The sequence below is a fragment of the Chinchilla lanigera genome, unplaced genomic scaffold (assembly GCF_000276665.1).
Source record: "Chinchilla lanigera isolate Chin_1 unplaced genomic scaffold, ChiLan1.0 scaffold00004, whole genome shotgun sequence".
In the NCBI taxonomy this organism is placed as follows: domain Eukaryota; kingdom Metazoa; phylum Chordata; class Mammalia; order Rodentia; family Chinchillidae; genus Chinchilla; species Chinchilla lanigera.
Genome location: NW_004955405.1, coordinates 36989521 through 37013923, shown reverse-complemented (window position 1 = coordinate 37013923; position 24403 = coordinate 36989521). Strand labels below are relative to the sequence as shown.

Sequence of the window (24403 nt, the reverse complement as noted above, 5' to 3'; positions counted from 1 at the left end):
TATATATAGACTCTAAATGAATGAGACAGAAACATTTTTAAAATGTAAAGCACCCTAACTTAGGCTCTGACCCAAGTGGCCATCCTCAGCATCCCAAGCTTGGGAGCAGAGCGGGGGCTTCACGCAGGCCCCGGCCTGGGGCACCCGAGGGACCCAGGCTCACTGGCCAGGCCCTCCCGGCAGCATGGGCACTGTTGACCAAAGAAGGAGAAGGTCCTGCTCAGCACCAGCCCTGAGCCCCAGCCCTGACCTCACCTGCTCCCAAACCCAAAATCCACCATCCTCCCCTAAAGTACGGGTGGGCCCCGAGGGGCAGGACCCCCGCCTGGACCCGCGCCGGCCTTGCGGTCAACGCCTGCTGAATAAGTGAGTTCAAACACACAAGGCAGGGCTCTGTCCTCACAGAGGGAATAGAAAAGAATCTGTACTTAGTGTCCTAGGGATGCACCCCAGCCATTACTCTAGAAGAATCCTAGGACCCAGCAGGATTAGCTTTTAAGGTCATTTATTGTCTCCCAGTATGACCACTGTGAGAAGGATTTGCCTATCTCATTTCTGGTTGTGCTGTTTGGTTGAATACTTTTCTATTATTTTTTCTTTTCTCTCTCTCTCCTTTTTCTTTTTTTCTTTTGGAGACAAGGCTATGCAGCTCTGGCTGGCCTTGAACTCACTATGTAGCCCAAGCTGGCTTTCAATGTGTGGTGATCCTCCTGCCTCAGCCTCCTGAGTGCTGGGATTATAGGTGCATACCACTATGCCCGGCGAAACACATTTCTTTGCGGCGTCCCTGTTGCTCCTATGCCCAGAGACTTCGCTTGGCACCCAGGAGGCTAAGGGGGTGGGATGGCACATACACCACATGTCCAGAGGCAGCCGGCACACAAACCAGCGATAACAAAATCCTTTACTTAGGCGTGAAGACGCTAACAAACCTGACCACAAGCGCTACAGAAAAGATTAATTGTGGAATCAAAAGACTCCCTGTGGCTACAAAAAAATATTGGCAGAACATTTCTAGACTGCCCAGAACGATCCAGTCAATGGGAGAAAGGCATTACAGCTGTGTTCCCGTGCAAAATACTCTCAGGAGCAGTTCCCTGAGTCTGCTTGTTGGAGACCCTCTACAGCAGTGGAGAGCTAAGGGGCCAAGGAGCTAGGATTCCAGGCAGGGCCATTCCCGCCGCTGAAGCGAGACGGTCTCACACTGGAGGTCTCCACCTGTCCTGGGCCAGTTCCTCGGTGCAAACCCTGCCTGACCTGGAGCGTTCTCGGGGTGTCCATCCTGAGACTGCACCGTGGAGGTGAGAGGCCCAGGAGCAATCAGCAGGAGGAAGGACAGATAAACACAGGTAGGCTGTGTTAATGAAATGGGTGGTCCAGAGGAGGAGGAGGATGGAGCGAGGGCAGGGAGGGCACAGGTTATACTGGAGAAATTGACTTTACTCTGTAGCCCAGGTGGCCTCGAACTTGAAGTGATCCTCCTGCCTCAGCCTCCTGAGCACTGGGGTTACAAGAGTGTGTGACCACGCTCGGCCTTGGCTTTGTCCTTTCATCATAAAGAAAAAGAGTTTTTATTGGTCGGTTGGTTAGCCATTGCCTTGCCCTTACGGAAAGCATCTTTAAAGGGCTGGGCTGTAGCGCAGGGTTACAGGGCTTGCTTAGCATGGGCCAGGCCCATGCACTGGGTTCCATCCCCAGAACTAAAAATTGAAGGTGGGGAAGGAAAGAAACCTCATTTAAATGTGCAGATAGAACATGGTGATCTCATTCAGCCCAGGACCAGGCCTGCTTGAGCAGGGACAGTTGGCCCTTGGGATTCCATCACTGTCCTGGTGGGTGAGCCTCTCAGCCTGGTCCAAGGCTGTGTATAGCTTGGAAGCGGAGGCGGGTCCCATCAGCCTTGCTGAGCGTGATGCCACCACCCCTTCAGCCAGGACGCCCAAGCCTCCCGGAACCCCCCTCACGGAGCGATTTCTAGGAGTCTGCGCAGTGTGCGCCCCTAAGGAGCCGCCTTCCCGGGCCCTGGGCCGGAGAACCGTGGTCCTCTGCACGGCCGCTGAGGCAGGGCGGGCCGGGCCTGGCACTGTGTGCGGGTTTGTGAGCGCAAGTTCAGTTAGCTGAGGTCCAGGGCACTGAAAGAAAGAGAGAAAAGCATGTTACTGGTGCGGAGGAGGCACTAATGCAGGAACTGGGCAATGAATCCGGCACTAAGAACCGAGAGAGTCCACACGCTTCGGAGCAGCGTCTGGGAGAGGGAAGTTTCTCCTTGCAGGAGGAAATAATCACTGCAGAGTGAAACTCCACTCACGATTACACAGAAAAAGGCGAGCGTGGAAAGATAAGGGTGCAGACACATAAAGCGGAACTGTCACATCCACTTCCGAGGAAGCGGCCCTCTGTGGGGAAGAACGCTCCTCGGATTCAGGCCTCCAACTCGGAGGGGACAGAGGAATTAGTTTTCCGGGGGGGCACAGGAGTGCATGCTAAAGACGTCTTTTCCTAACACCAGGCTACTCCAAGAGGTCAGAACAGAACAGCGGTTTGGGAATAAGAGGGTTTGTATTTTTTTTGTGGGGGTGGTTTTCTCCGGTACCGGTAACCGAACTCACGACCTTGCGCTTGCCAGGCAGACGCTTTTGCCGCTGAGCTAAATCCCCAGCCCCTAAGAGGGTTTGTAGCTCGACACGGAGCGACGTGGGCTCTGCTTCCGGAGGAGCCGTCATACCCACAGGCCACCCTGCTGCCTGGCGCCAGGATGTGGTCAGCGAGGGCTACCACGCGAGATGCCCGGCTTTGAAAGTCCTAGACAATTCTGCAACTGTTCGCAGAAACCATAAACCCTTCCTCTTTCTTTCTTTCTTTTTTTGTGGTACTGGGGATTGAACTCAGGGCCTTGTGCACGCTAGGCAAGCGCTCTACCCCTGAGCTACACCCCCAGCCCAAACCTTCCATTTTTAAAAGCTCGGGGTCATTCAGATCCTTTTTTTGAGCAAAGTGATCCCCTAACCAAGCACCGCTTCCCCTAGCGTGCGCCTGGGGACCCGGGCAGCAGCCGTGAGTTTGCGGGGTCCCAGCAAGAGCTCGCGCGGTCCCGACACTTTTCCCTCAGCGGCGTGTGCGGCGGGCACTCCCCGCCGTGCCCACTGCGTCTTCCAGGTGAGGCGGCGGGGAAGAGCCGAAGCCAGCGCCCAGCGGTGAGGCACACACGCCGCCCGGGGCCTCGCTGGCCGCCTCCCGCCCGCGCTCTGCCGAGCCGCCTCCCCGCCTGCCCCGCTCACCTTTGGCTGGTGCACTTCCCGCCTCCTTCTCTTTACTTGGTTCTGTGTGGAAAACAGAAGCACATTTTTAAAAGCGCCCTGAGCCCTTTGTGGGTGCCGCGTCGGACACAAGCAGCAGACGGATCTGGGGATGTCGGCGTACAGTCACACCAAGCTGCGGAAGAGCAGGGTCTCAAGCTGACCTCTTTAAAAGTATACAGAAAAGCACGCATTTTGGTGGAGCACACCCGGGCACTACTGGGACTGCAGTAGATGGCATGCCGGGGTAGAAGTGAGCTTACTCTGTGGCTCATTTCATTTTAGAACTCAGTAAGGAACGGGCTTTTTACCGAAGTCTGATCCATGGGTTCTTTGCTTTCACTCTTTTTTTTTTTTTAAGGACAGGGTCTCGCTATACAGTTCAGGCTGGCCTTGAGCTCACTCTGTAGCCCAGGGTGGTCTCGAACTTGCAAGGATCCTCCTGTCTCAGCCTCCCAAGTGCTGGGATTACAGGTATGCACCACCATACCCAGGGCTTTCACTCTTTTCTTTTTCCTTCTTTTCTTTTCTTTTCTTTTTTTTTTTTTTTTTTGAGACAGGTTGTAGTGCAGGCTAGCCCTGAACCCACTTATGTAGCCCAAGCTGGCCTTAAACTCACGGTGATCCTCCTGCCTCAGCTTCCCTGGGATTACAGGTGTGCACTGCCAGGCCTGTCTCTAATTGGGTTCTAAAAGCATAGGTTTCTAGATATTATAGGAAGGCATAAAATCTGTAATTGTGCAATGTGTGCAGTTTCAAAGAAAATGTTTTGATGTACGTGAGAATCTTGTGGATTAGGTTTCCTGTCTGTAAGTGTAATACAAGCAGGGTCACCTCTGATTTTATGGGGCAGAAGCCCTGGGGCGCGTTGCTTCTGGTTAGAATCAGGAGTTCAGATCCCTGCGTGTGGGAGCCAGCTGTGTGCGCAGGGAACGGAATCTCAGCGGCGTGCGTTCTGTGTTTCTCTGACTGAGGAGCAGAGAGCCGACCTCAGCTCACCGGGAAGGACTTCAGCAGAGTTTCAGAGGAGACATGGTGGCCGTGGAGGTTAAAACTGCGATGAACGCGGCACACACATCGTAAGGGGCGTTCCTAGCGGCAGCCACCGAGACCAGCACGCAGACGGAAGCGGGAGGTGCCTCTCTCTCCGCTCACCTCCTGGCTGGCCTCGGGACCAGAGCCACGGAGCACTGGATCAGGGCTCTCGGTGTTGTAACCCTGCAGCCCTGAGCCCACGTGTCCACTGGACGCAAGAGGGACTCTCTGGTCCTGCCTGAGTTTTCCAGAGCGTGGACCTTGTATTTCCAGCTGGACAAAGGGCTCTGTGAGCAGTCAGATTGCACAGACGGCTGTCCCAAAAGTGATATCTGGGCGGGTGTGTGGTGCACACCTGTAATCCCAGCACTTGAGAGGCTGAGGCAGGAGGATCGCCGCGAGTTCAAGCCCAGCTATATTGAGTTCAAGGCAGCCTGAACTACATAGGGAGACCCTGTCTCAAAAAACAAACAAACGAAAAAGACACCTTCGACGGAAAATCCCTTCCTAATGGTCTAGGCGAAAAGAGCAGAAATGGAACTTTATCCCACGCCCGTTTTCCCCCCAGGTGGACAGGGTCAGTGTAAACTAGAGTCAGTTTAACCCTAGCACCGCTAACTCGTACTAGCTGCGGTTTATTCCATTGTCCTCCTGCCTGTGTTTGAGGTCCTCCCGGCTGCAAGCAAACCCTGCAGGAAAAGGTTTCTTAGAGCCCCCGCTGTCCCTGCAACCGTGCGAAGCCGCCGCGGTGCGCGGTGCTAGGCAGCGCGGCCTCCCTGAAGGGCAGGGCTAGCGCGCCCTCTAGGGCTGCGCGGTGGTAAGTACCCGGGCGCGGCTCTCGTAGAACGCCTGCGGGTCTCGTCCCCTTTAACAGGGCTAGGGATTTGGCTCGGCCGCACAGCGCCTGCCTGGCAAGCGCAAGTTCGTCCCAACCCCAGTGAGTTCGATTCCCGGTACCGGGAAAACAAAAAACAAAAAACTAACGAGGGCGAAGAAGGAGAAAGCGCCTTGGCGTTTTGTGCAGAGAAGCACAGCTCTGCCGCTTCCGTCTCAGGGCTCCTTGGTGGGACCCGCAGACCGTCCCGCAGCCCGAGCTGGGCGCCCCCGCGGGCTCCCCCAGGTCTGCGGGTGCGTCGCCGGCCCTGTGCTGCCTTCCAGCGATCTCGTGGGATCTCTTTATTTGTTGTTTTTAGGCTGTCCCCGGGTGGACCACAGAATACTAAGCATTCAATAAATTGGTCGGGATAATAAATTGGTGGTGGCCCCAGGGTCCCCAAAGATATTTTTGGAGGTGCCCAGTGGCGACATAATTCAAACTGGGCCGGGCGTGATGGTGCACACCTCTAACCCCAGCATTGGGGAGGCTGAGGCAGGAGGATTGTGAGTTGGCGGCCAGCCTGGGCTACACAGACCCTGTCTCATACGAACACAAACCTCAAGCCAGAGGGGCTATTGCGGTGGGTGCAGCTCCTCCCTAACACAAGAGTACTACGGACTCTGCTTCCTGTGGGGTTGGGGGAGCCCCAGGAACCCTTCGGCCTCCTCCTACAGCTCGGGCACTGCGACAACGTGTGTAACTTGACGGCTTTAGAACAACCCCCTCCCTCCCCCCCCAGGAAGCGTCCTTGACCTGAGCGCCCCGAGGAGGGCTGAACGGTCCGCAGTGCACTGGGGCTGGGACGAGAGTCCCCACGTCACCATCCGGGCGCGTGAGCGCTCACGGCCTGGAGGGGCCAAGCCATGCAGGGGTGGGGTGACCCGCAGTCCCACAGCCGTGGCTTCCACTCACCTTTGGGGGTCGGGGCGGGGTCGGGGTCGGGGGCGGGGACCGGCGCCTCGGTTTCTGGAGAGGACAGAGGACAGGAGTGTCAGGCTGGCTGTCTGCAGGCCGGGCGCCACCCGCCCAGCCGGCGTGCGCGGAGCTCGCCCTGGCGCCCAGCTCGGGTCTCACACCCCCGTGTGGGGGCGCGGGGCGGAGGGTCCCGCTCGGGGCTGCGAGCGGCGTGGACCATGCTGGGAAGAGCCCCGGGGACACGGGGCCGCGGGCATCCTTGCCGCTGGGCGACCACTCAGGGAGCGCAGGGGTGAGGCCCGCGTTCCCCTCTGGAAAGAGTCAGGCCCCAAAGCCACCCTGTAGACGAGGGCGAGGTGAGGACCAAAGGGTGGTGAGGGCACCAACGCGCCCCACCTAGGGGACCCCCTCCTAGACACGGTCACGCCGGTGTCCTCCAGCTCGGGAGCTGAGCGCCACTCTCTGTCTGCGGGCCACAGGAAGCCCTGCCGCGGGCTAGGCTGGAAATGCGCAGGCACCAGGCTCGTCCGGGATGTCCAAGCTCGAGCTCTGCGTGTGTGCCACTGGCTTTGGGTGTCTGCTTCTGGAGCAACCTGACTAGGAAGTCTATTAAAGAAATTTCTGTTGAAGGATGTACTACTTCCGGTGGGCCCGGTGGCACACGCCCAGAACTCAGAGGCTGAGGCAGGAGGGCTGCGAGCTTGAGCTACATAATGAGACCCTGTCTCAAAAAAGAGAAAAAAAGAAAGAAAGAAGAAAACTATTTTCTAACATTCACATCGCCATACATGAGTATGTTACCATTTGCTAATCAGGGGGAAAAACCCACATAATCACAGGGGACAGAACTACAGCCTTAGAGGCCGGCGGAAGTTGGCATGGCCAGATGTGATGTCATCCACCGGTCCTGCGGACCACGAGTGGTCCCTACGTGGCCTGGCCGGGGGAGCTTCCTTCTCTGGGCCACATCAAGGAAAGCGCCCTCCATGCCATCGTCCCCGGAGGTGAAGCCCTCTGTCAAAACATTTTATTTTCAGAGCGGCGCCCGGAGGGGAAACCGAATACTGACAGCTTGCTTGGGGCACAGCCCACAGATGGGTGTCGGCGTGCAGGACACCCAAGGCGGCGGCCGGCTTCCCTGACACGTTAGCGATCCCTGGGGCTGAGCCAGCCTCCCAGGGCCTGAGGGCCTCTTCCTCCTGGCTCCTGCAGGCAGCTCTGCCTGTGCCTTGCCTGCTGCCGCCGCAGACGTGATTTATACAACCGCAGCCCCTGTCCTGCGACTGCGCCTGGCTGGGCTGCCCCAGGGTGAGGTCCTCGTTCAAGGTCCTCCTTCAAGGCCCTCGTAGGGGGCACTTTCTCACCACCTCCACCACGGCCCTGTGTCCCCCATCCCACAGCGCTCTTTTCTCTTCAACCTGTGACCTCTCTGCCCCTGAAACAAGTGATGCCCTCCTGCTCCCTACCAGGCTTTCTGCTTTTTCTCCACCGAAGACTAAGCAGGTTACAATTAGGTCTGAATCCTGACTCTGTCTTATTAGTTGTGTCATCTTGGTCGATTACCTTAATCTCTCTCAGCTTCGGTTTCTCGGTCCATGATATAAGAATAATAAAATAAATGACCTTAGCCAGGCATGATGACCCACGCCTGTAAAACCAACACTCAGGAGGCTGAGGCAGGAGGATTACTGTGAGTTTGAGGCCAGCTTGGGCTTCACTGCAAGTTCAAGGCCAGCCTGGAATACATAGTGAGATCCTGTCTTAAAAAGACTGAAAAAAAAAAAAATCCAAGCAAGGCCAATGGTGAATTCCATCCACCTCAGTCAGAATCACTTTGGGCCTGAAACCAGAGGCGCACCTTTTCCTTTGTGCCCGTCGGGCCCCAGGTCTGTGACAAACGCCAAACATCCGATCAAAATGAGAATTCACGGGGCTTAAAGCAATTCCCTCCAAAGCCACGAACAGCTGACCACGGAAACGTCCCAGGCCAGCAGCGCTAAGATGCTTGCAGGATTGCTGCGTGTGGGAGAGCTGAAAAATGTGTCTTCCCTGGTGGGCAAGCAGAACCAGGACTGTCCGTCCTTAAAATCATAGAAACCCCATTACTTACAGCCAGTGATGGAAGAAATAAATACCAACTCATTAGAACCTGCCGGAATGCAGAATCTATTATATATGTATGCGTTTTTTTGTATTTTTGAGACAGGGTCTTGCTATATAGCCCAGGCTGTCCTTGAACTCAAGGTGATCCTCCTGCTTCAGCCTCCTGAGTGCTGGGATGACAGGCGTGCACCTTGACCCCTGCTAAGACCCACATAGTGAGTGACAAGGTACAGCCAGGCTGTCAGTGTCGCCTGTCCCCGTCCTTGTCGAAGGCGGTTGTGAACGCTGACAGACTTACAGTAGACGGGGACTCTTCCTGTCCCCTTGGTCACAAGCCTTGTGCAGACGCAGCCCAACCCCGCCTCCTTTCCAAGTCGCCTGCGGCAGGTGCTCTGTAAATATAGTTGCTGGGCAGGCTGCCCCCCCCAAGCCCCTTTTACTCACTGCCAGGAAACCGAGCTCCAGCCCCTGGCACTCCGGGTGCCCTGGCATCCTCATCTCCACAGGGAACGCTATGTCTTGCCGGTCACCTCCCGGGCCAGGCCGGGAGCCGCTGCCCAGGCTTCTGTCCACACAGGACTGGCGCTGCTCAATAGGCTGGGAGGGCAGTCAGGGCCGGAGTCACCCCCGCCTCATTCCGCGCTGGAAAAGCAGCAAGAGACTGGCTCAAGGGACCCACCCCGCCTGGCGCTGGGCAAAGAGCCCTGTCAGCCACCTGTGAGGGGCAGCCAGGTCGGGTGGCCAGGAGGCACCTGCCTTTCGGAGGCTCCCTAAATCCTAAGCAAATGCACATCGGTGGAGTTGAGGTCCTGCTATGGGTGCTTATTAAACATCAAAAGGCACCCGCGTGGTGCCGCACGGCTGTACTTCCAGAGTTAGGGAGGCTGAGGCAGGAGGATCACTGTGAGTTCGAGAGCAGCCTGGGCTCCATAGTGAGTTCAAGGCCAGCCTGAACTGCCTAGTGAGACCTGGTCTCAAAAAAACAACGAATAAATAAATAAGTAAACAATAAAATAAATTTTGTTTGTGTGGAGACAGTCACATATTTAGAACTTTTGCTCATATTAATTATAAATGTCACCAATCAGCAAAAACAAATTACAGCAAGGAGCAGTGGTGCATGCCTGCCTGGCACCCCAGCACTCAGGAGGCTGAAACAGGAGGATCCCCTTGAGTGTGAGGACTGCCTGGGCTACATAGTGGCTTCAAGGCCAGTCTGAACTACATAGCAAGACTCTGTCTCAAAAAAAAAAAAAATTACAGTGCATTTGTATTGTCTGTGCTGCTGATAGCGAATTGGGATGTAGTCAGTATTCAGTACTATTTTTACGGTTAGGTGCTTATTTTTGTTTCTTACTCCACTCAGTGTAATCAGTGTGTGGTCCGGTGTCTCATGCCTTGAGATGTTAGGAAATTACCTATTTTTAGAGGCAATCACAGACTGATTTCTATCAGTGGCTCTCAAAGTATGGTCTGAGTTTCCCAAGAGTCCCCAGGACCCTGCTGTGGAGTCCAAGAGCTCAAGGTACTCCCGGAGTCAGGCTAAGTCAGGCTTTGCTTTTGCCACTCATATCCTCTCACAAATCCGCAGTGAAATGCATCGGTGCTCAGGGCTCACAGGTCATGCTCGGTAGACCCCAGTACTCAGCACATTTATCAGTGCCGCTTTCCAATTAAGTAATAAACATGTTTTAGTTTCCTCAATAATTATTAAGAGCCATGTGTGGTGGCAGACACCTGCAATCCCAGCACTCAGGAGGCTGAGGCAGGCAGATCGCCACGAATTAGAGGCCAGCCTGGGCTATGTAGTGAGTTCAGGGCCAGCCTGCACTACGCAGCAAGACTCTGTCTCAAAAAACCAACATAACAACAACAAAATCATCAAGAGTGAAAGATGATCTGAGACCCTCACATTTGAAACATTTGGTTCAGAATTTACTGCAAAATTTTTAAAAGAAGAAAGTGTCCATCTGTGTGTGCACTGTTTTGCTTTTCAATAAACACATGTCATCTACCTCATGTGGGAAAAATCTGCAGCTCTGATTGATAAAAGGAAGCAGTCAGGTAGCTGGGCGTGGTGGCACACACCTGTAATCCCAGCACTCAGGAGGCTGAGGCAGGAGATTTCGAGTTTGAGGCCAGCCTGGGCTACACAGTGAGCTCTAGTCCAGCCTGAACTGCATAGTGAGACTCTGTCTCCATAAAAAAGGCAAAAAAAAAAAAGCAGTCAGAATAAAAACTGCAAATTGATTGTCCCAAGTGCACAAAAATTGCAACGAAGAGTTCATCTCGGGCAAGCTCAGCTATCTGGCTACCTCGTTTATCCAGACAGCAGCCGCTCCCAGCAAGTCAGAAGGGTCCCCACAGCCTAGGAGACCCCAAGGTCTCCAGGAAACTCATTCTGAACTGAGGAGAGCCAGCTGGGTGACTGAGGGACGGCTCCCCCTTGGGGCACCCCCCTATTCTGTGACCCCGAAAGTGAGCGCCTTTGATCCTGCTGAGACCCCAGCTGCAGAAGGCGTGGAGCGAGGCCCTGACAAAGACAAAGGCCGGCGCAGGGCAGGCGCTTCTCCTGACAGAGCCGGCCTGAAGCCCCAGGTCCTCGGAGGCCGAAAACGGAGCATCGGAGGCTGGCGCCCAGCCTGGGCAACTTGGCAAGAGCCTGTCTCAAAATGAAAAGTGAATATGCTGTGGCTGTAGCTCGAAGGGAGGCCCTGGATTTGATCTCTAGGATCACAAAGACAGAAAAAGCAAGAAGGGAGAGGGAGAGAATAGGAAGGAGCAAATAGGGAAGCTGTGACAGCTTGGGTGCAAGTACAAAGTACAAAGCAATGTAAGCCTCACCAAAAAGCAAGTAATTTAGATTTTCAGTGTATCACCCGCTGTAATAATGGATGTCCACAGTTTAAGGCAAAGTTAAATATACCCGCCGTCTCTTTTTTTGCATTAAAAACCTGCAAACCCCCCAGGGCGCTATGCATGCTGGGCAAGCGCTCGCCACTGTCCGCTCCAGGCCTGCGCCTTCTTCTCAAAAGCAAGCAGAGCTCCGCGACACTTCAGGAACACTCTCATCGCGTGGGAACGAACGATACTGTCCCCAGGAACCCGCCTGGGGGAAGGCGGGTCGGTTCGATTCCCACGCAGCCCGCGGTCCTCCCGAAGGCCCTGGACAGGGGAGGGCTCACTGCGCGGAAGGAGTAGATGTTCTCAAGGACCCGTGATCAGCCCGGTGGAATTTCCCTAAATCTACGGGGCTTTTTCCTCCCGGGCAGCTGGGTCTTTTGTCCTTCTAATTCTGCACATTCCGACTCAGGACGTCACTCCACACCGCCAGGGTTAGAAGGCGTTTGCAGCTCCGGAGCCACCGGGGCAGCGCGCTGGCCTTTCCGGGAGCTGTGGCTGCGTCTTCTGTTTGCAGACAGAATCTGCTGCGAGCCTGGGAGCCACGGGGAGGAAGCGTCCCTCCAGCGGAAGTGGTTGAGCAACATCGGTATCAGTGGAAAGGAAAGAACTGCCACCATGCTGCGGATGGTGCACCACCTCCCCCGGGCCCACGAGGCGGACAGAAGTGGTTCCAGGGTCACAGGACACAGGACAAGTCCCTTAAAGGCTGTGCCCGAGCTTCGTTGGCCCCCACGCGGGGTGACTTTTTTAAAAATAGAGGGAGGAGAGGCCCGACGCCAGGTGGGGTCATAAAAATAAAGTCCCCGGCCGCAAATGCAGTGGCACTCAATCCGTCACCCACCACGCTCCGCGGGGTCACGTCGAGCTCTTGAGGCGCTGCCCAGAGAAATCCCGAACTCGAAGACCCCCGGACAAAGGCTCCCCCGGGAGAGAGAGGGCCAAGTGTCCCCGCCCCCAGGCCCCCTGAGCCCCGGGGCAGTGACAGTGACAGGGCGACTGCTCAGGGCGACTCTTTCCTCCGTGCCAGGCAGGAAAAGAGCAGCCGTGGTGCTCCGGGTGACAACTGCAGACCCCAGCTGGGCTGGCCGTGCCGGGTTTCCATGGGAATGTGAGGAGGGGAGCCCTTTCACCTGCTCTGAGCTCCCCCGGTGACAGCTAAGATGTTTCTCAAGCGGAGCAAGGAAGTCCCGCTGGTGCTGGCCATCCTGACCGGGGCAAGCGTCGCAGCTTTGGGGAACACTGTGAATATTACTTCTGCCGTACACTTTATGTTGATAGAAATGGCTCCAAGTGTAGAGTGAGTGTGAGGCATTAATACCTTATGTCAGGCAAGATTTCTGAGCTGACTGCTTCAAAGGAAAAATGTTTTCAGCCTTGCTATATCTTACCTCCAGTTCTGAGCGCTTCACTTGACTTATTTCAATTTTTACAAAGACGGAGGAAATAAAATGTAGGGTTTGTTGGTTTTGTTCAAGACAGGGTCTCACTAGGCAGTCTGTGCTGGCCTTGAACTTGCTATATAGCCCAGTCTGGCCTTGAACTTGTGGTGTGATCCTCCTACCACAGTCTCCCAAGTGCTGAGATTACAGGCGTGTGTCACCACGCCTGGCAATGAGATATAGATTTAATCACATTTTACGATGAGGAAACGGAGGCATACAAATCGTAAATACCTTGGCAAATGGTGCAGCTGGATTTTAAACTATCTAGAATGCTCCCTGAATGGTATCTATGTCATCATGTTTAACAATGAACATTATTTAATACACATAAAGAAAAAGTCAAAATACATACCATCTATGGAGCAATCTTAATGACATGTAACTCTAAACATGAGACATTAAAATGTCCAGTTTAAAGTTCTTTCGTGCTGGTGCATGCCTGTAATCCGAGCACTCAGGAGGCTGAGGCAGGAGGATCGTTGCAAGTTCAAGGCCAGCCTGAGCTACAAAGTGAGCTCAAGGTCAGCTTGACTGCATAGTGAGACCCTGTCTCAAAAAGACTAATAAATAAGTAAATAAATACATAAATAAAACAAAACAAAATGTCCAGTTGTACACATAGGTGAACTTTTAGTTCTAAGAGAAATTTTACAGAAGGCAAAGGCAAATTCTTTACTGTTACAATAAGTAATTCCTCGGGAATTTAAGATGAGATTTGATGCCACTGGGAGAAAGTTTTAGATGATTTTGGAGAAGGAGAATATTTAGACTAAATAGATAAATACAAGTAAAAACTGGATGAAGCCAAATTATAAGATGTAACACTTGACTTCTTAAAGGTAATTTTAGATATGGCACTGGAATTCAGCCTATAAAAAGATTCCTAAGAGAGTGGAGAAGGGCAAAAGTCTTACCAAAGTGGATTTAAACTTGAAAGGCATAATGAAAGATTACGGTCAGCTTTCGGGACATTCATTTGAAAGAGAAAAATAAACCTGCGCTTGAAAGTTCCTAGATTTTCCTTCTGCCAAATCAGCCCATCCCCCACCCAATCCAATAAGATGAAAACTTTTCTCTGGGAACTCATGCAGAAGTCCATAAATATTCTCCTGCCCCCTGACCGGGAACATCCTGCAGCTTGTCTGTCTGTCTGTCTGTCTGCGGGGCTGTCCGAATATCCTCTCTAGAAACTAAAGTTGGGTGTGACCACACAGAACGGACCTTTGGTGAAAAGCTATGGACAGAAGCCCTGTCCTCTCTGGCTACGAAGTAATTTGTGTGCAGCTAGGTAATTAGATGACCGTGGGTAAAATGTGTCTCCTTTTCATAGCTTTACCTCTCATAATCACCGTGTTCTCAAACTAGGAAATGATTCCTGAATGACAATAGCAACTGAGAAGAATATTGTTCAGCAACTGCTTCTCTATGTGTTTATGGAGTTTTCCCAGGGCTCTGAACCAAGCAAGGAATCCAGAAAAGACATCTGTTCCTGGCAAAAATCGACATGGGCCAGGCGTGGTGGTGCACACCGGTAATCCCAGCACTAGGGAGGCTGAGGCAGGAGGATTGCCGTGAGTTTGAGGCCAGCGAGGGTTATATAGTGAGACCCTGTCTCAAAAAACAAAAACAATAGCAAAAGATTGACCTGGAAAAGTAAATAAAGGAAACATGGCCACATCCCCTGGGGTACACAAACTAAATTAACATTTTCTACTTATTTTTGAGTGTTAGAATTTTAAGCCTGTGATTTATTACCTAACACACCCAAGTGTGTCTAGAGATCAGGTCTAGAATTACTACAGAAGCTACTGGCCACCAAGGGCTTCTGGTGACACTTAATATAGGTGTCATAGGCCAACCAGGGAGACGTGCTGATAAAAATAGTAATTATCCGTAATAATAAAAATTCTTCTCTAGGTGTCACAAGGGCCGTAAAATACACCTTCAATAAAATACACCTTCAAATAAAACAATCACAGAATTTTAAGAAAATCATCAAAGATGTTTCTATGGCTAAAGAAAAAAAATTAGTAATAATTTCCCAGCAGCCTCCTCTCAACAACTCTCTAAAATTTAACAGAATAAGTTTGTTTATAAAAGTATTATAGAGACATCATTTCACATTCATTGAAGATTTTGCCTTTTTTATTTGTTTGTTTGTTTTGAGACAGGGTCTTGCTATGTAGTTCAAAGTGGCCCTGAGCTCACTGTGTAGCCCAGGCTGGTCTCAAACTTGCAACAATCCTCCTGCCTCAGCCTCCCGAGTGCTGGGATTACAGGTGTGCGCCACCGCGCCCGGCTTCATTCAAGCTTTTAAAGAGATGATTTATTTAATTGTCTTTGTGCCTAGGCATTTTTAAAAAGCCATTCTAGCCTGGGTACTTTATTCCAACGTGAAATGTTGGAGAATCGAACTGTGAAATGCTGTTAATAAGGAACTGCTAATGAACCGCGCGAGTGCAGCTCCTGAACCTCTCAAGGTCGTGCCTCGCGGTTAAGCAAAGCCAGCCCCTGAGCAGACGCAGGGTTCCAAGGCCTTGGTCCCCAGGGGCAGCCGGGAGCCTGGCCTCGCCTTTGACCCTTCCTGACACCTTGCCCTTGGCTTCGCCGCTGTCCCAGAGGCCTGAGAACAAGGGAGAGACTTCTTTGGACCCACTGGAGAGGCAGGGTTCTTGTTTTTCCAGAGTTTTTTTTAAAGCGATATATTTAGGACGCTGGAGAGGAAAGAATTGGCCGAGCCTTTATTTATCTTCCTAACAGGTGCAGCGAGCCGTCATGAAAGCAGCGACCGAGAAAAGAGCAACCCTGCCAAGGACTAAGCCGGGTAGGGCGCCTGCGCCAGCTCCCAGGGAGGGCTCAGCCCTGGGCCGCGTCTCCAGGGAGGGGATCTGTGGCCTGCGTTCCCGGAACTCCGTTTCTCACCCGGGTCTTCAGGCTGGTGCAGAGGAACCAGCCAATCGGAGGAAGAGCTACCCCTGAGCACCTGCACCTTCCCCTCCCGCTTCCCTTTGACCTCCTATAAGTGCATACACGCAGTGATCGAAATATACGGTGAACGTTTAAATTTTAAAAATTATTACTGCAAGACAGTGCCGTTAATTTCCCATCAAAATCCTCCCGCTCACTTCAAACACACTTACCCCAAGGTTCTTGCCGCTTCCTGCAGCAGTTCTGGAAGTCCTCTTTCGTGAGCGTCTTTAGAAGCTGTGATGAAAAATACTGGGAATGCTGCTGCGGAGCACCACGCAACGGAAGCCGAGGCTCTAAAAACACTGCGTGCTCCCCCACCTTATTCCCAGGACCTGGCGCCGTGCGACTGCGGCGCCTCCCCAAGGTCAACATGACCTCGACAGGTATGAGGTTTGTATCAGTTCAGGACACTGAGGCAGCCAGGGCAGCGCAAGGGAAGACATTTAGGAAAGAGGACTCCGGAGCTGCTGCAGAAAGCGGCAAGAATGTGGGAGAAGTGTGTTTGAGGCGAGGTGGAGGATCTCGAGGGGAGTTTACAGCACTGTGTCTTTTACTGTAACACGTTTTTAAACGTTCGCCATATTTCCGGCTTGATTAGACGCACGCCGACTTTTCAGAAGCACTGATTTTGCTGTGTGAAGCAGGTCATCCGGGCTCACGCAGGCGGACCCTGAAGGTCAAAGCCTGAACCTGAGAGCCAGGCTGCCGCCGCCCATCACGGCTCCTTTTCTGACGGTGACTAAGCCCTGGGCGATGCTCCGAAGTAGGCAAGGGGTGATCCGCGCCGCTCTCCATCCAGATGGGTGTTTGGGCCGAGCTCAACTTTAAACCAGGATAAAGTCTCCAGGGCCCCAGAAAGAAAGATGGGGAAAGAGAAAAACCCTCCCGGACTGGTACAAAGCTGCTCTCCTTGACCACATTTCCGCCTAAAACCAAGGCAGACGCAACAGGCCGTGGGTGCCGGCCTAGCGAAGGGACTGGCGTCTGCAGCGTCAGGGCTCTGATACCTGAAGTCACGAAATCGGCCCCTTAAAAGTACAGTCGCTGAGGAGCCCGTGTTGTGCCCTGTGTGAGTTTTCGAGAAGTCTTACCTGAGAGGTCAGAGATCTACAGAGATTCACCAAGGATTCGTGAATGAGATCCGTACACTGCGGATGACCCAACCACTGTCCCTTTCCGAGGAGTTAGGTACGAGAACATAATAGGACCAGAGGTGTCATACACCAAGATGAAATGCACGGTAAGGGGTAAGGCCGGCTGCAATTTAGGGTGTGAGAAGGGAAGTTTTCTGGATTCTCTAGGCTCTGACAGCTAACAGTAGCCTCAAGGTGTTAAAGGATGGATTTCCTCATTGTATGCTAAAGAGAATTCTCAAGAGGTCCTTTTACAGGTTTTAGAGCCATTTATAATATATTTGAACAGACAGAGATCTTACCATAGGGAAAAACAGCCACTGAAATGTTCTAATTTTATGGTAATAAAGTTTTGCTTCCTTTTTTCTTTTTCATTTTCCTTCTTTCTTTGTTTGTTTTTGTTTTGTTTTGTTTTGTTTTTTGGTCTTTTTGAGACAGGGTCTCACTATGCAGGGCAGGCTGGCCTTGAGCTCACTTTGTAGCCCAGGCTGGTCTTGAACTTGCAATGATCCTTTTTTCTCAGCCTCCCAAGTGCTGGGATTACGGGCATGCTCCACCACGCCTGGCTTTTTTTTTTTTTTCTTCTTTTTTTACTGGAATTTATTTAAATGTTAGGAGCTAAGGCAACTGAGGACCTTAGGGACAGAGGCTATGCTACCTATATCCCCGAAATCCCAGTCACAAGCATATACTAGGTGCTCAATTAATAGTTAACTCATGAATAAATGTCTCAGCAAGGCATTCTGGGAGATTTCCACAAAGCTGAAGCTTCATGTACTGTCTCTTACTATTTGGCCGGAATAATTTTATTGTTATTCTACGAAGAGGCCAGTTATGTTGTAAGTAAAGGATTCGTTTAATTGTAGTTCTGCTAAGAATAGGTACACCACTGACGAAGGTAGACAAGAGGAGAACAGGAAGCAGCTACTCCTTAAAAATAATGCCTGCTTTTTCCCCAAAGGGTCACAGAGACATCAGGGATATTTTGAAGGCTTTACGGGCTGTTGATGGATTACTTCCATGAGACTTCCCGCAGGGGCTCGGGTTACTCTGGCCCTCCCCTCCTCCAAGAACCAACACAAGGTTCGCTCTAGGAATCCGGCCACCATAGGCCTGGGAGTGGGTGATTTTGACATCTCTTGCACCTTCTGGAGCTGAAAACTCAGACTCTGAGAAAGTTGCCAGACCCTCCTGGGTCCCAGGAGAGCCCAAGCAGTCCACAGAGCCTATTGAGGCATCAGGACACACACCTGTGAGCCCAGCACTACAGGAGGCCGAGGCAGGAGGATTACCAAGTCAGCACCCAGCCTGGACAACTTACCAATTTAGAGAGACCATGCCTCAAAACAAGCAAAGAAAGGGGGCTTGATATATGGTTCAGTGCTAAGGGTTTGGGTTCAATCCCCAGTATTGAAAAAAAACATGACTTTTAGCAAAATCTCGTGGCTTTCTCAGTGGAGAGGAACATGAAGATGTTCTGTACAGAAAGCCATGTGGCGCTCAGGAGGCTGAGGCAGGAGGCTCTCTGGAGGTCTGAGGCCAGCCTGGGCTGCATAATGAGACCCTGTCTCAAAAAGCCGAAAAAAACAAACAAAAATGATGTTCTGTAGGGGCTGTGAGAACTGTCTGGGCAGGGAAGGATCTGGTCTTTGGCAGGGTTCATTCTTGGGTCGCTCTTAGAGAGACCAACACCAGTGTTAGGAGCAGGCGTGAGTGACCATTTGTGACAGTGTCAGAGCTGAGTCCCTGCGGCGGACGACAGGAAGAGGCAGCAGCTTCACAAAGCAGAACTCCCCCAGGCGCTGCTCCCTTAAAAGTCAGTTCTGCTCGGAAGGGAACAATCTCTGGACCTCCTCAGTGGATTTTAAATCAATCACAGCTCTCTTTACTTTTTTTTTTTTTGTGCCTACTTCCCATCAGCCAAATTTAAACTAACCAAAGAATCTGTGGGTATAAAATTACTGTGCTGGGGGTGGGGACTCCTACACAGAATATCAACCGTGCTTTTAAAGGCAGGGAAGGTCACGGAGACTTTAGGATACATGCAGATTTATTCGAAAAGAAAAATACATTTGAACATGGGAGACCTATTTTTTTTTTTTTTTTTGAGACAAAGTCCCTCTGCGTAGTTGAGGCTGGCCTTGAAGCCACTATGTAGCCCAGGCTGGCCTCCTACTCACGGAGATCCTTCTGCCTCAGCCTCCCAAGTGCTGGGGTTACAGGCATGGGCCACCATACCCAGCTGTTTTCCTGTTTGTGGCTTTAAAATTTCACTCTCTCCAAAAGTAGAATGAATCTGACTGAGTTGTCGAACCAAACCTAAGGCTTGGTGTTGTCTAGTGTCAGAATAATTTAATTAGCTTACGGCCTGTGATGTATTTATTCATTTTTCAACCTTCTTGTTGTTTTCCACTGGGCTTTCTTTTTCTTTTTTGTAGATGCTTAAACTTTTTTTTTAATAGATGAAACCTTTGACGTGTTCTTGAGAATATGCTTCTGCCCTTTTTCCTAATGATTACACCCATCGTCTCTCTGCAGATAAACATCCGTCAATAGTACACTGCTAACCACTGCCTGGTGTTCTGCCCTCTGGCTGTAACACGATTTATTTACTAATTGCTGCCTAGGACTTCGAAGCTGTCTCCAATTTCTCTGCTACTAGCGGGAGGACTGGGATAATCATCCCTATAAAACAGCTCTGTGAAAGTGCTCTCTTATTCCCCCGGAATAGTTTCCTAGATTGGAATCTTGGGGCCAAAGGGGGATGCACATTTACAGACCTTTTTATGTACGGTGATAAAACGCTGCGTCTCTCTTCACTCACCTTATTCGGTCCGTTTACATCTGAGACGGAGTCTCACTCAACCCTTTCCAACACTGGCCCTTGCAACTGTGCCTTCAAACACACACACATTCATCCCCTGAGTCCAGGATAATTGAGAGAATATTCTGCCCTCAGCGAGGAAACACAGAATGGGAGTCGTCCCCACAACACTGGAGAGCAGAGTCAAGTGACAGATCAAATAAAAAGGACACTTAATACACATGTAAATCATTTGCATTACAAATAGGACACTTTGGCAGGGCTTGGCCTCCCTGCCCGGGCTGGGATTAGGATCCCATATTAATACATGCATTTGGTGCGGTTATTTCTGGGGGCAGATTTCACTCTTCAATGATCCCGCCACTAAAGAAGGCGACCTGTAAACTGATCACCGCGGCCTGTCACCACCGTGCACTTAATGACATAAAGAAAATAGATTTAAAAGGCTTCTGAGAGTTTGGTTAGTATTTCCACTTGGGGTTCCGTGTGTGGGAGCTTTGTCAAGGCTGTGCGAAACAATGGTTGGAAGCATTTTTAAGAGACCAAAAAATAAGAGAGAAAGCTAGATATTATTTTTATGTTCCCTAGTGAAAGCTAGATATTATTTTTATGTTCCACACCTAGTGCGTGTGCTTTTATTTGCAGGGATGGAGAAGAGAGATTCAGGAGCACAGTGCAGATGCATGTGAGTGAAATCATATTTTAAAAGACATTTGCATTAAAAATGAAAGTCAATGCTCTGCTGCGATGGATGCCTTTTATTATTTCCACAGTCACTAATTCCAGTTGTTTTCATTATTAATTAGTAGTTTTAAAAGCATTGATTTTTTTTTATAGAAAGGAGAAATTTAACTGGAGGAAACATTTCTTCTGCTGAAGAATATTCTCATCTTTTCAGTTCTGCTATTTTACAAAGGCTGTGCAGTGTGAAACCGCACACAGTAAATCTCAGGAAAGACGTGAGCTATCAGAAACATCTTTTCATGCGAGGATTGGACAATAAAACTCCAAAAGTACCAATAAAAGCAAACGATACTTTTGATCTGTACATTTTAAATGTCTTATCACGGAAAAATATACAGCAAATCCCGAAATAACATCGCAAATTCTCTTCTGAAGTCTTGATGAAAGTTAGTGAGCATTTGGCAAAGTCTTCCAACGCCCATCCTCCGCAAATTGCAACTGCGCGTGGAAAGCTTGCCATCAAACCTACGACTGAAGTTAAATCTGCTTCCCGCGCGCAACCCGCACCGTGAAAGGACGCCCTGAGGGTCCCTTGCTGTTGGACCAGGACATTTTCAGTTAATCACTGAAGCCTATATCCCTTGACAGGCTTTGGTCATGAGGTGTTTCTCATCATACCCTCGTCCCTCTCCTCTCGGCTTCGCTGTACAGTAACACAGCGAGTGTATGATCTCATCATCTATGTAAGGAATCGGATATCTGCTTGGAAATGAAGACCAGAACAAGCGCACTTGATGGAAAAGGACAGAACTCTTTGGGGGCGGGTCTTACCCTCTTTCTTAGTGGGCTCCGGCATGACCGTGGTCAGTTTCCTCCCCTCGGGTGCGGGTGGACGAGGCCCCGGGTCGCAGAGAGCAGTGCAGGAGGTCAGTGTGACGGCGGCGGCGAGGGACCCGGGCTTTTATCGGGCCCCGCACGTCAATCACGCGGCCCCGCCCCTCCTCCCGCGAGGATGCTCCGGCACCACATCTGTCGCCTGCCGGCCTCGCCCGCTGTAAGGAATCCCGTCCCGCTCGCAGCCAGGGCTGCCAGCACCCCCGACTTTCCAAAGCCGGCCCCTCTCGGGGCCCCAGCCCCTCACACACTTTGTGGGTAATAAAAAAAATCAAAAGCAGAGCAGGCGGATCCAATCAATGCCTTGATGCTTATTAAGCTCAAAAACAAACATCCCTGTTCCGAGGGTCATTTTCACGTCCTCTGAACATTCCCTCGTCGGGGACCCTTGGTTATTTCGGTCTGAAAATGTTATATTTTACTGGTGCAGCAGTGTCCGTGGAGGCCAAGGCTCTCCGTGGGATCCCTTGTTTCACTTTCTTTGCCAAAGGGAAGCATTTCTTTTTCTGCCTGCAGAGCATTTCTGTTTCCGAAAAGCACCTTTTAAAGATTACAGGACAGCCGGGCGTGGTGGCGCACGCCTGTAATCCCAGCACTGGGGAGGCTGAGGCAGGAGGATCGTTGCAAGTTCGAGGCCAGCCTGGGCTACAAAGTGAGCTCAAGTCCAGCCTGAACTGCATCGCGAGACCCTGTCTCAAATCAATCAATCAATCAATCACAGGACAAATATAAAAGAGCCAGGCGGGGACACACAGAATAAGAGCGAAGCTTATGCCAGGGAACGAGGCCGGAGCCCAGGCGGGCATTGCGCGATGCCCGCACTGCCCAGCCCCGCTAGGAGGACTCCGGCCGGCCGCAGCTGCAAGGGTAGATTAGCGGCTGCGGGGGCCGAGGAAGTGGCATTAGAGCGGCTACTCGTGGATGTGGGATTTTGAGGCCGCGAGGAAAAGGCTCTGGGATCGAAAGTGGCCCCGTGGCCGGCCCGGCGGCTCAATCAGGAGCCAAGGGCGCACCGCACACGCGGCGGATCTGCGGCGGCCGCAGGGTGTGGGGCTCGGCCCCTTCTGCCGGAGCTCCCAGGCCGAGGCAGGAAGACGCCGCCCTTGTCTGCAGCGGGCGGGAGAAGCGAGGGCGAAGTCAGCCCGCGTGACAGCGGCGGCCCCGGGCGCTCGGGGCTGTGCGGGCCTCGCGCGGCGTCTCCCACCGTCGCGTTTCATTTCCCCCGCGCCCCCGAGCGCAGCTGGTCGGACTTAGCTCCTGACTCTGCGCCAGGCCAGCGTCTCAGGCAAGGATGGAAACTAGACTTAGAGCCTCATCACCTCATGCCCGAGCTATGCGGGCCAGGAGGGGCGGCCGGGCCGCGGGGGCAGAGAAGCCCTCTCTCCCGTTGCTGGGCAGATTCTCCGGCTTTCAGACGCTGACCAGCTAATGTCAACCAGAACACGGGTCTTATGTAATACAAAGTTAGACGCGGCCCGGAGAAAAATAACACAGCTTTCTTGATCCTGCCAATTAATAGATAAAATAAATTAAAGAATCGACAGCCGGGCGTGGTGGGGCATGCCTAGAAGCCCAGCACTCAGGAGGCTGAGGCAGGAAGGTCGCTGCGAGTTTGAGGCAGCCTGAACTACATCGTGAGACATTGTCTCAAGAAAAAGAAAAAAAAGAGACTAGAATCTATTTTCGGGCCTGTGATCAACCAGCTGAGTTATGGGGCTTCAGCTTCTTTTTGTGTAAAATGAGGGGTTTAAGAAGAAATCGCAGAGGTCCCTTGTGGCCTTAGCGTTGGGAGCTTCCAGGAGGCCTCCAGAAAAGAATCAGTTTCCCGGCGTGCCCGGCGTGCTGAATGCCGCACAGAAAAGGGCCAGAAGGGCACAGTGTCGGGTTGCAAGGAATGTCCAGCGTGACGGCAGATGGCACGCATGCCACAAGGAGGTGCCGTGCCATCTTTGGCCTCCGCACAGCCCCCTGGGTCTTTAATACGCCGATCGTTTTACCGCAGGGAACCAGTGCCAGGAAATACTGCACCCCGCGGAGAAGGCATTTCATGGCCCGGGAGCTTTCGGTCACAAAGGGCTTGATTATGAAAAGAAAATATTCTTGGAAGGACAGACTCTAGCATAAACGATTACACGGTGTGTTGGACGGGACTGCAGACTTTTACATTCACACAGGGAGGGGAGAAATGGTCAGTGGCATCTTTTCTTCTTTCTTTCTTCTGTTTTTTTTTTTTTTTCTTATTTTAAAGACAGTAGTAAATGAGAAAAAAAAGAACAAGAGTAGCATACGAACATCACAGACATAAAAGAAAGCAAGAACATTAAAAGTGATACAGGGTTCCAAGACACAAGGATAGGAATTAGCAGTGGGCGTTATATTACACACTGTGATCTCCAACCACGTTGCTCAGATGACCAGATGTAAGAACGGAAGATTGTTCCAACCATTAAAGAGAATAAAAAATAATGAGGAGATAAAACATTATAATACAGAGTTTCACTGGACAAGATGGTAGGAATTCACCAATGGCTGTTCCATTGCAGATTGTTGCCTCCAAGTCAGTTGCTCAGATTCCTAGACACAAGCATGCAAAATTGGCCAGAACATAAAAAATTTTAAGCATTAACTGTTCCTTTCAATGCACCATCAGACATCAGCAGTACAGTTATTGCAGCTATTCATATATATATCTTTCTTTGTTTTCTCCTTTTTTTTTTTTTTGCTTTTTTTGTTGTTAAGTGAGCTTTTGGAATTTTCCTCTTGTGTGTTAAGGATGCGATGAGATTTGGTCAACTTTAACCCAAACTACAAGACAAGAGTCGAATCCAGATAAAAGCGTGTGCTGCTCACACAAGCGGGTTCCTAAGCAGGTAGCTCAGGGTCTCCATCTTCTACCACCTGCCAGGCGGCTCCCAGGCCGCAAGGGGCAGCTGGCCGTTTACGGTGGCAGAAAAAGAGGGAGGGAGAGAGAGAAAACAATTCCCTTTCTCCATATTAAACATCCGGCTTTGAAGCCCCGAACCTCAGCCCTGTTGTAGCCCACAGGGCAGGCTTGCTAAGAGGGCCACATCTGGCTACAAAGGAAGCTAGGAAATGTAATCTGCCCTCCCTTCCTTCTTTTTTTTTTTCTTCCTTCTTTCCTTTCTCTTTCTTTCTTTCTGTCTCCCTCCTTCTAGCTCTCTCTTGCTGTCCCTCTTTCTTTCTCTCCCCATTTTCTTTCTTAGATAGGGTCTCCATGTATAGTCCAGTCCGGCCGTGAATTTGCCATCCTCCTGCCTCAGCCTCCTGTGTCTTGGGATTATAAACATGGTCCACCTTAGCCAGCT

At 51.5% G+C, this 24403-nt stretch overlaps 1 protein-coding gene across 9 annotated transcripts in view; it reads right to left on the bottom strand.

Annotated features, from left to right (window-relative positions):
* Mybpc1 (myosin binding protein C, slow type) overlaps positions 1–21126 on the bottom strand; it is a 73357-nt gene extending 52231 nt beyond the window's left edge. For all 9 annotated transcript variants that reach the window (XM_005374551.2, XM_005374554.2, XM_005374553.2 and 6 more), the window contains exons 1-3: positions 21015–21126; positions 6121–6174; positions 3279–3320 (exon numbers count right to left, since the gene is read on the bottom strand). In XM_005374551.2, the coding sequence (XP_005374608.1) occupies positions 3279–3320; positions 6121–6174; positions 21015–21039 (121 nt within the window). In that variant the 5' untranslated portion in view covers positions 21040–21126. The remainder of the gene's footprint in view (positions 1–3278; positions 3321–6120; positions 6175–21014) is intronic.
* Positions 21127–24403: the final 3277 nt, after the last annotated feature.